General features: G+C 29.1%; 1 protein-coding gene across 4 annotated transcripts in view; it reads left to right on the top strand.

The window, feature by feature from the left end:
- LOC122507350 (epithelial discoidin domain-containing receptor 1-like) overlaps positions 1 to 12,012 on the top strand; it is a 267,483-nt gene that overhangs the window by 173,958 nt on the left and 81,513 nt on the right. For 3 of the 4 annotated variants that reach the window (XM_043620013.1, XM_043620026.1, XM_043620020.1), the window contains 3 exons: positions 669 to 900; positions 9,591 to 9,738; positions 10,405 to 10,715. In XM_043620013.1, coding sequence (XP_043475948.1) covers positions 669 to 900; positions 9,591 to 9,738; positions 10,405 to 10,715 — 691 coding nt within the window. Of the gene's footprint in view, positions 1 to 22; positions 167 to 668; positions 901 to 9,590; positions 9,739 to 10,404; positions 10,716 to 12,012 lie in introns of those variants that run through there. The other variant, XM_043620030.1, reaches the window with a different exon arrangement.

Here is a 12,012-nt window from a genome sequence, read left to right on the forward strand (position 1 = left end):
ACATTTGCAAATTAGATGTACGGGACGAGATATAGCAAGAGAGAGGGAGAAGGAAAGAGAGACAGGGAAGTCTTTTGAATATTAATGAACCAAGTTCATTAAAGTTTGCTTAACTGTCATCAACTTCTGAATGTGGCATTAAAGATCGATAGAATTATTAAAACTGGTTCGTTTCATAAAAAAAAAATGTTTATTCAATTTTTATTAAAAATTATTTTTTTTTTCATTCTTGTCACAATTTCTCTATTTTATAGTAAATTTTTCTCTTATTCAAAAGAGAAAAAAGAGAAATTTTCTATTTTATGATTATTGCATAATTACCAGTCGGGACAATTTTAGGAAAATTTAATGAACATTGTGAATACTATGAATATTTTATGTAAATATTTTTTCACTCAGGTAATTGAGAGTGCGGATGCAATAATCGATTGTGGGCGTTTTTTAGTTGAAAACTATTAACTTTAATGAAGAGGCCGAATGGAGGCGGTTATTGCATCCGGGATTCTGTATTTTTTTTTTTAAAAACTAATTATGGAAAATTTATTCTATATTTATTTTATAAATAAACAATTTTCTTTTATATAGTAATAAAATTATTTCTTCCGGATACATTTAAAATTTTTTCTCTTTTAGAAAATAATTAATTTTTCATTTTATTTTGATTTCAGATTAAAGTCCGAGAATCACGGTGGCGCATGGTGTCCGAAAGATCAAATAACAACAGAGCCACGAGAATGGTTGGAAATTGATCTTCACACTGTTCATATGATTACCGCTACTGGTACTCAAGGTCGTTTTGGAAATGGCCTCGGTCTTGAATTTGCAGAGGCGTATTTGTTGGAATATTGGCGACCACGTCTTGGCAAATGGGTTCGCTATCGGGACGTTAAGGGACAAGAGGTGAGTAAACATATTTTTTAATTTAAAATTAACAGAATTTTTTATTTTATCAAATTTGAAATAATAATACAGATATCCAAAATACAGATATCATTAAGCAAAAAAATAATAATAGTAACAATTAGAAATAGGTAATTTTTTGTTAAATTTTTTTTTTCAATGGAGTATTAAAATTATGGCTTTTTATTACACATTTAATTAAAATAATACTTAAAATTTGAACAATATTTATCACCCTTGATACGATTCGTTTATTTACCAACACATATATGAGTTCATTAAAAATTAATTAAAATTTTCACTCAACATTAAAAATTTACAACTGAAATTTTATGTTCCACATATTTTTGTGTACATTCGATTTTTATTACATTTTCCAAATTATAAAATACTTTAATAACTGCTTTATACGCATAAAGTTATAAATGATTCGTAAAATTATAAATTCTCTGCAAAATAATATTGAAAATTTTCCCTAAAAATTAAATTCAAAGAATATTGTTGTTAAATTAAATTCTACAAACCGATACTTCAGTGTAATACAGTCCTATCTTCTGGTAATATTTAGTACAGTCCTATCTTCAGGTGATAGTTTGTATCGTGCTGTCAAAAAGTAGGGTTAATGTATTAGCTGTTTTCTAAATGCATTTAAGTGGTTCAATTTTATTAATTCACACTAAATTTTTATATATAATGATAAAAAGTCTCTCTTAAAATATAAAAAAATTATTGTTTTGAATGTAATCAATATTTTAAGTACCGTAATTTATTTTTTTTATTCATACTACAATTTGTCAAATTAGACATAGCACGGTACAAAACATCACCTCGAGATAGGACAGTTTAAAGTATTACCAGAAGATAGGACTGTATCACACTGAGGTATCGAAACATATTTTGATATTTTATGATTTTTTAATAAAATTAATTGAAAATGTTTGTCTGATATAAAATGTATTTAGTAAATAATATGGATAAATATTTGTTTATTTTTTAATTACTTAAAAAAAAGAAAAAAAAACAATATGTTGGGAATGTTAACAATTTAATGTAAATGAATTGAATTATTATTGAATATTTGATGAGACTTGAATTTATACGCGAGGGAAATGTACAGGAAAAAAAAATTCTGAGTATTTCTTGTTTGGGTATGTGAAAAATTTAAAGCATTGAATACCTTAATATAATATTTGAATCAGACAAAACGTACAGTTGGAGAATGCTGAAAAATATTCTGCTCGCATTTTCAATTTTATAAATATGAATTTTTTGAAAAAGAGTGATAAAAATTATTATTTTCTGTATTTTCGAAATATGTTTTTTAAAATTAATATTCTAGATTTTATGAATTAAAAAAATATTTATTTGTTTTAAATAATCAATTTTTGGACTATACAAAAGTAACAATTAGAAAAATAAATAAATAAACGATTAACAAAAGAAACAATGACCAATAACTAATAATAATAATTATTATTCTCATTATTAGACTAATAATAATTATTACATTTAATCAATTATTTTCTAATAAATATTTTTTTTGTATTAAATAAATTTTATTTAAATCAATTCATTTATTCCAAATACATACAATTATTGTTTGAAATATACGGATTATTTAATTAAAATTATTTGTTTAACGAAAATATTTATTTGATGGTAATAAAGTAATTAATTATTAGAATCATAAATTTTTTGTTGTAAAAATTTAATTGTTAAATTAAATACAAATTTTTTAATTCGTAAATAATTTTGTTTATTGCTGTAAAGTAGAAAATGATTTTAAAAAAATGTTACAAAAGTAATTGCAACTCATTCGTTATAACTCAATTTGTACTTGATATTTTTATCCGACATTTTTCAATGTCCAAAAAACAAAAACAAATTTCCGACATCTCATGCGCGTGAAATCTTGTAATATCGTTTTTTTTATATAATGACGAGCATCAGACAAAAGGGGACTAAACTTGCGTCATGAAGAAAAATCAGTTAGACGAATTGCACGCGAATTTATATTATAATGTGTATATATATATATATATATATATAGTTTTTGTATCGCGACCAATCGCAGGTCGAGAAGGTCCAATTCATCAAGTCGAAAGAAGGTCGAAGGTCTCAGAACTTGAGAAGCAAGAATGAGGCACCCTTTCTTAATCTATTATTATCGTGTCACGCAAACCTCCTTTCGCTTCACTCTCATGTCAGACTTTTCATCCGGCATTACAAATCTTGTGAAAATCCGATAATTATAAACGATAGGCGTGCAAAGGTGTTCATATACGTGTATCAAATAAAAATATGAGAGTTAATTTCGGGTATTTTAGATCCGAAATTTATTATTCTTTTTTTTTTTATTCATCCGAAATTTTTTGATTAGATTTTAGATCGAAACTTTTAGTTTTGGTTATATTTTTAGCGTAACTAAAAACTTTTAGTTTTTAAACGGAAATGTTTTGGTGAACTTATTTTAGTGTTACAATCGAACCTGTCGAAATGCAACTCTATTTTAAAAATTTTTAATTTTCTAATTTAAATTTTTGTTGAAAACACTAAAACATTCAATTTTGGAGATATTACAAATAATTTCAGAAATTTAATTATTTTCAAAAAAAAAAAAAATTCAACTATGTTCAAAATTTGAAAAAATTCTCGTAAAAATCTCAATTATCTTTATAAATAACAAAATTCTTCTCCAAAGCTCAATTATTTTCATAAATATCAAAAAAATTCTTGTTCTAATTTCAATTATTTTCAAAAATTTTTCTAATTTAAATTATTTTCAATATCTACTATTTTAATAAAATTTTCCAAAAAGAATTCAATTATTTAAAAAAAATTTTAATATAAAATAATGATATTATTACTTGGTCATCTTTAATTATTATAAAACATGAAGAAAACGATTGCTCCAATAACAATAACAATACTTTTATAAGTTGTTTAATTTAAAAAAAGTTTGAATTTGAAATTTTTGAATGTCTTAATTCCTGTGGAAAATCCTGTTTCAAAAATAAGAATAAAAATAGGAATTGTGCAAATATTTTTCTTCTTTTTCTAAAACAAAATAATAATTTTGTTAAAAAAAATTGTGATTTATAAACAAAAATAATGCAAACTATATACATTTGTTATTTCTTAATCAAAGTTGTTTAAAAATTTTCTAATTTTCTTTAAAAATAAAGAACAAAAAACTGCATAACTTAAATTTGACAAAACATAATATTTAACAAAATTTTAGTCTTTTAATGAAAAGAAGTGAAAATTTTTTGATGATTTCTATTTGTCATTACAATTATGAATTTATTATAAAATAATTATAAAATAAAAATAATTGTAACATAATAATATAATATAAAATCTATCCAAAGTTAACAAGAAACAAAAGTATAAACAAAAGACAACTTTAGATTGTGAGGTACAGAAAAAGTGAATGAATGAATGAATAAATGAATGAAAGAACATTCAAATTATTATAGTTAATTTTGTTTGCATTATTAACGTTATTGTTGTAATTTTTTATTCTATATTTTACATTAATGTGGCATTATTATTTTATTTTGTTCTTTTTTGCTTATTATTATTTTTATTTAACGTTTATTTTCTATCATTTTAATTTTTTTTAAATTTTGTTGCATTATATTTTTATTTCATTATTGTACTATATTTTTATTTTATTGTTTTACTACACTTTTGTTTTATTGTTTTACTATATTTTTATTTTTGTATTATATTTTTATATTATATTTTTATTTTTATATTATATTTTTATTTCTGCATTATATTTTTATTTTCGTATAATGATTTTTCATATTGAGGATGCGCTTGCGCAGAACATAAGCGCAGAAGTGGGAGCAATAAGTAAGAGAGAGAAAAAGGTAGACTTCTCTTTCTCTCCCATTACCCCCTCTCCGGTACTTACGATCCCTACTCCTCACAGGTTCCTTACATACCAACAAACCATATTTTTATTTATACTTCATTATCAATTTTCCTTCTCTATTAATTTTTATTTATTGTATTATCATTTTTATTATTATTATTAATACTATTTTTATTGTTCGATTTTCGTATAACTTTTTATTCTTATATTTTAACTTTCTTATAATTTTTTCTCGATTTTTGTTGTACTTCTTTTCATTTTACTTTCTTTTATTTTATATTCTTATTATTTTTTTTATTTTTTATCTCTATCTGAATCTTATTTTTATCTTATATTCATCTCTTATTTTTATCTTCTTCTTTATACTCTTATTCTTTTTTTAACTTACTCCAAAAAATTATTCACTCTCCATGGAGAATAAAAAAAAATAAAATACTTTCAAAAAACGTTATTTATTGCAAAATAACTTAATTTAATAAATAATAATGTAATTACTGGCACGTCAGTGAGAAGAAAATATGATTTTAATCAAAGGGGAGATTTTTTCGATGATCCTATCATATCCTGAAGGAAAGGATATATGGAACGAATAGGAAAAGGGACGTTTTGCATTAATGAGTAATAAATTGTCGCGAAATCATGCTCGAGGGCAGGAAATCACTTCTGAAGGGAAGAAGAACTAAGAGAGGAGGGGTGAGAGGGGGGATTAAAGTGTCGTACATAACGGGTCGAAAAGACACGATCTATAAGCATCAGCTGGCGATAATAGCGCGTTTACGAGCGTCATACTGTCGCTCTGTTATACTCCTGTAACATTTCAGCTGCGAGATGAGTTTCTTAAAACTAATTAATCGCGCAACTGTAACGCGAATTTATACCGTTCACAACGATGACCTTCGTCAGTTGAACGAAAGAAACGTCCAGAAATTGTTTCTACCTTTTTTCCTTGTTTGCTTGTCATTTAAAATTTTTTGTGATTTTTGGAAAAATTTTATTAACAGTTAAAACGTTATTTAGAATTTATTTAGTATTTATTCAATATTCATTTAGTATTTATGTTTAGAATTTATTTAGTATTTATTTAATATTCATTTAGAATTTATTTAGTATTTATTTAATATTCGTTTAGTATTTACATTTAGAATTTATTTAGTAGGTATTTATTTAAGCACTTTAAAAAATACTTAAAAATTGTGTTTTATTGACTCGGTTATTTCTTATTATCATCATTTTTGTTAGCATTTTTATTACAAGAGTGGCTTATAAATATACAAGTTCTGTTTTATATTTTTGGGGAGTAAAAAATGCGAAAGGAGAGTCTTTAAACATTAGAGTCATAAGTGCAGGCGGTGATCACATTTGCAAAATGGAAGTGAAAAAAGAGAAACAAGTGCATATCGGAGTAATGATGGTTTTATAGGACGATGCCCTCGTTTAAATAACATTCTTTCCTTTTAGTTTATATAGAGGCGATGAGTCAAGCGCAGACTCTACTCATCGACCTCACCGCAAAGTTGAAAGTCATCGACAGCGCTTGCATTTGATGAGTTGATATCACTGCAACGTATCACGTGTGTGCGCGGCTGTAAAAAAAGCGTCTCTGAATTGCCCCGACTAATGGACCATATTGAATGCTGGAGATTATGACACAAGATGAATTTAATGGAGAAAGAGAGAGTAGAGAGAATAGCAATTTTTTACTCTGTGGAGTTTGAAATTAGTAGTTTTAGTCCCTAGTAGTAGAAAAAAAGGGTTTTTATTCTAACTGGAGTGTAAAGGAGTTATTTTATTCCCTAATTGGATAAGGAACTCTTTTTTTTTATTTTTGAAAACAAAAGGGTGGTTAAATTAACCTAGAGTCCAAAAAAAGATGTTTTACTCACTAGGGAAAGGATTTTTGCGCCCTAGTGTAAAAAAGTGCTATTTTACTCCCTGAGTTTTAACAGTTTTAACTTAGGAGAATTATTGAATGAATTTCGATGATGATGATGATAATAATAATAATATTCACAAAGTTTCCTAATAGAAACGTTTCGGAATTGATTTGAGAAAAATTGAACGCGCCTTTCACATAAAATAAAAATAATTTGAAAATTATGAGCGAGGGCAAAATCTTGAAAGGCATTTTTTTTCTTGTTGGTATGATTAAGTAGACATTTGAGCACAAAGAAAGCGGAAGTATCTATAACAATTTTGTGAATATTTAAAGGCGCAGCTAAAACACACTTAAACGCAAAAATTTTCGGCGACTCTGCACAAGTTTGGCGCGAGTGCGAAATACGTGAATTTGAAGTGTCTATAATTCAAGCTCGTGACCTTTTTTGCCTATCGCAGCAAGCACTAAAAACAAATTTATTGCGACAGGGAATGCATTTAGCGGCAGGCGCTTTCTTCTATGTCCGCTACATTTTCGTATATATACTATATACACACCAACCTCAAAACAGATGCGTGTAATTTTTTCTTCTTTTTCCAAAAGTATATACGCATCACTGATGCATATAATTTAAAATTACACTTATATTGAAATAATATCCAAATAAAAAAATATTAATTTTTCGTATTTTATTTCAGTTGCTTTCGATTTCGAAAATTTAACATTTATGCAAAGAGGAATTTTTAATTATTGCTCAAAGTTTTTATTTCATTTTATTTAAATTAAATAATTAAATAAGAAAAAATCATCTATAAAATATTAATAATATTATATTATTAATTAACAATTACCTAATAAATATAATTTAAGGTAACACAAAATTAATTGATAACAAACGATTTTAAAAACTAGGAGCAAAAAGAATGTAACAATCATGTTACAATAATAATAATGATTATAATGGAAGAAACGAGTGAAAGTATATATATATATATTATATATAAATAAAGACGAGGGAGCAAAGGCCGAGAAAGAGTACCCGGTGTTGGTCCGCCTCAAAAGAGACCGCCTGCTGGTAATTAAGGCCAGAGTTGGAGTACTGTGCAGAAACTTTTTCGGTCTCTGTCTTAAATAATAAATAGTGTCACGAAAAACGCGCGCACAGTAAAAGCACGGTTCTCATTAGCAGCTATACGGGACGGGAAATCGTGCGCGGCTTCATCGACGGTTTAGTCGCGAGATGAAATGTGAGATTTCTTCGAATTCATCGTATATAAATTCCAAAAGCAAAATTCCTATTTTCACTTGCAATATGCGTAACGAATGGTGATGTGTACCGTTTGTGATGTATTTATTTTTACTCTAGGGGGAAAAAGTGTTTTTTTTTATTCTTGGAAACGTTTTGTAACATTTTGTAACTTTTATGATTTTTATAAATTTTATAACTTTTACAACTTTTGTAATTTTTGCAACTTTTATAACGTTTACAACTTTTGCCATTTTTATAATAACTTTCATAAAATTTTTAACTCTAGGAAGTAAAATAGATATTAGTGGAAAATTTATACTCTAGGGGGGAAAGCAATACTTTTTTAACTAGTGAGTAAAAAAGTTCTTTTCGAACTCAGAGTGAAGGTTAAGGATAAGGTTAATTATGTTAATAAGAAAAGAGAATCTTTCTGTCAACCTTTCCAAGTGTGTTTTATTCTATTATAACAATATTTAAAGTACAATAAGAAAAGAAGTTCACGCAATAAGAAGAAAACATTTACAATAAAAGAAAAAACTATTCAAAAAAAAGTTTAAGTTGATGATAAATCATTATTTACGATAGTCAACAATGACGGAGGCAAATAGAAGGGGCATTGAAGATAATCATCCAGTGAAGCTTCTTGTGAAGCTCTTCTTCTTCATCTTCTTCTTCTTCTGCTCATTCTTCGAAATGGGATGACCGTATAGTGGTAAGACGGTTGCTCGTTAAAACGTCAGGTGCTCTCGACGTGAAATCACAGACATTTTCCTTGGACGAGGTACCAGTTAAGTCGAGCCAGAGTAATTATTCCCTATTAACGCAGCACAGTTTCACTGACACAAACATATTTTCATTGCCACCACATCGTCTATATAGTTGAAAATTACGTCAGAGTTGGTTTCTTCTCAGTTTACTTACACACAGAGGCAGAGAGGCAGACACATATATATTAATGACATTTATGTTTGTATTTAAAGAAAACCCAAAGAGAGGTGCGAGGGTTGAAAACGAGACGTAATTCTCCACTATTTTGTGCACTTAGCAACTAATGGGTAATCAAAAGTAATATCTTCCTATTTTCATTTCCCATTCTCGCCTCTTCTTATATAGCGCATAATAAAGATTTTTGACCTCTTGCTGAAAATTACTTCCTGCAAATGCATATGCAGTGTTTTTATCTTTAGGAGAATTCGTTTTGAAAGAAATAATCTGATTTTTTAAATGGGAATTCAAAAAAAATTAATGTTTTGGAATATTTTCACTGAAAATAATTTTTATTTAATATCTGAGTTTGAAATTAAAAACACTGTGTCTAAAGCGGAGATTTTTAGGTTAAGTCGATGCTTGACGCATCGACTTAACCTAAAAATCTCCTTACAAAGTTACAAAATGAAATCGTTACTGGAATCGTAGTCAATGCCTTGGAATTAACCAAAAGTTTACATTGTGGACTCGGCCTTAAATGCCTTGAAATTAACTATGTCGACTTAACCAAAACTTTCCATTGTAGACTCAACCTTAAGAATCGAAATCCATGCGTTTCGATTCATCGCGTTTTGGACAATAATTTTATTGTCCACAACGTCATCACATTTTAAATCTAAAATTTAGAAGATGAAGAAGAAGAAGAAATCTAAAATTTAACCTAGAAAGTAACGAAATTTTTTTCTCTTTTTCAGGTAATCAAGGGCAATACGAACACCTACCTGGAGTCAAAAACCGAACTCGAACCACCGATCTGGGCTAGTAAAGTTCGCTTTATGCCGTACAGTTACCATCGACGAACCGTCTGCATGAGAGTTGAACTTTACGGATGCTACTGGAGCGGTAAGATTATAATCAATGATATAACCCTTTTTTTGCAATACTTTTCGAAAAGAAATACACTAGAGCTATAAATTTGGATAATTATTATTAATGTTCCAATTAAGCGGTAGCAATATTGGTAGTATGCCAAATTCCCCAATGCGGCCATTTGTCACAATTTGCAACAGTGTGAGCTAACTATAAAAATCTGCATGCCAGGAAGTTGTTTCAATTTATATAGATATTTATACTGTTCTCTAAATTTGAATTAGTTTAAAATAATTATGATAGTTAAGAATCAGTCACTGATTCAACTGTAGTAACCCAACCCTGGGTTCCCCTTCCCTTGACTAACATTTTCAACAAGGTGATGGCTATGGTAACTGTTATCATAGCAAAATTATTATAAATAAATTATTATACCTTAATTTGTTAAAGTTGCAATTTAAGAAATTAAAAACAAATTCGTCATTAAAGTACGATTTTTCTTTTATTTATCGAGAGAGAAGAATTTTTTCTCTGTCTCCCGATAAACAAAAAGGAAAAATTGAATGAATTAAATGAATTTTAATTACCGAAGTAATATGCAAATGAGATAGGTATTGAATTTGAAAGAGTGGAAATCAGATAAGACAGGTTACAACTTGTTGTAATATAAAGATTATCAAACTCCTTAATCATTTCTAGATGGTGTGGTCTCGTACTCGATGCCTCAGGGTGATAAGCGGGGCAATGACTGGGAGTTCTTTGACGCGACTTATGACGGTCATTGGGACGGTGAATTACGACGAGGCTTAGGTCAATTGATCGACGGTAGGAGAGGTTCGGATAATTTCAAAATGGGCTACTACGATTACGATCGTGGACAAGGATGGGTAGGCTGGAAGAACGACACTCGCAATGGACAGCCAATTGAGATCAAGTTCGAATTCGACAACGTCAGGGAATTTTCGGCCGTTCACATTTACAGCAATAACCAGTTCACCAAGGATGTTCGGGTGAGTGATGATAATCTTTATTTCTAGTAATATATTTAGAAATAGTGTCAAAAAATATTAGCACGAACTGAATGGCGCACAATATGAACCACAAAGCTCACTCCTTGAGAAAATAGAAAGCAATTTCGATACTTGAATAGAAAGTGAGCTTCCTTCGGAGAGCTTAATAGACCACCCTCCAAAGAATCGGTGAATTTTTTAACAGACCTAGTTCCGAAATGTCGAGATTCGCGATTGTTACGGAGTTGAGCTGGGTATTAAATTTGTTTCACATGGTCACAATGGCAGGGTTTGGGTAGCCATCATGAATTTCACAAGTAACCCTAGGGTAGCCTCTGTTTGCCCGGGATCAAACTATAGACACTGTATGTATGTATATAGGGAACTGGTAAAATCGCTTCCGCTCGGTTTAGTGTGGTGTGGTTGTGACGTTCCTTGGCAGCGAGTTGAATACCAAAGAAGCATGGGCCAACGATCAACAGGCTTTACTCCGTATACACATTACCAACACTCACCACGCGGTACTTCCCCTTTCTCTACCTCTCTCTATATACACCATCATATTCACATAGCATCATAGCCTTTACGTTTGTGTGTATATATCTATATACACTCGACGAAAACGTCTTGCCGTCGCGCCGTTCGACGATGCTGCTCCATACCTGCTGCTTGATTGAATATTCCACTCGACGCTTTATCAGGGATACGCCTGTCGAATCCCAATATTCCATACACACAGTGCAGTTTCGTCGATGCAGCTTACGATACCCACATTGTATACCATCGGGTGCCTCGCCTCATTGACGTTATTCCATTACATATATATGGACCCCCCCCCCCTTCTCTCTCTCTCTTCCCACAATTGAGGGATGAAATGCTTCAAATGATGCCCCAGAAAAGCATCAAGGATATTTGATTTTCGTAGATTTAACGAAATCTTATTGAAATAGGGGGAATCTTGAATATTCTCTAAATTACAATTGTCATATTCTTTTTCTCTGGATGGTAAAACTTATTTCGAGATTTCTATTCAGGTATGTGAATTTTTACTTTACTGACTCCTTCCTTACTCATTTTTTTTTTTTGTTCGTTCAGGAAAAAAGGGAATTTACTGTTTGATTTATTTAAGAATTGTAGTGTATTAAGGCCAAATTTTTTAGATCGAACTATCCTACTTTTTTTCTTGAAAAACTGTAAGAAATATTGTTAAGGTTCGAGTGTAATTGTATTATATAACCTACAATTTAAGTGCCTTTACTATTTTTTTCAAAATTTGGGCAAAAAATTTTCAGTTAGA

Source organism: Leptopilina heterotoma, unplaced genomic scaffold, assembly GCF_015476425.1.
Source record: "Leptopilina heterotoma isolate Lh14 unplaced genomic scaffold, ASM1547642v1 Lhet_114, whole genome shotgun sequence".
Lineage (NCBI taxonomy): Eukaryota > Metazoa > Arthropoda > Insecta > Hymenoptera > Figitidae > Leptopilina > Leptopilina heterotoma.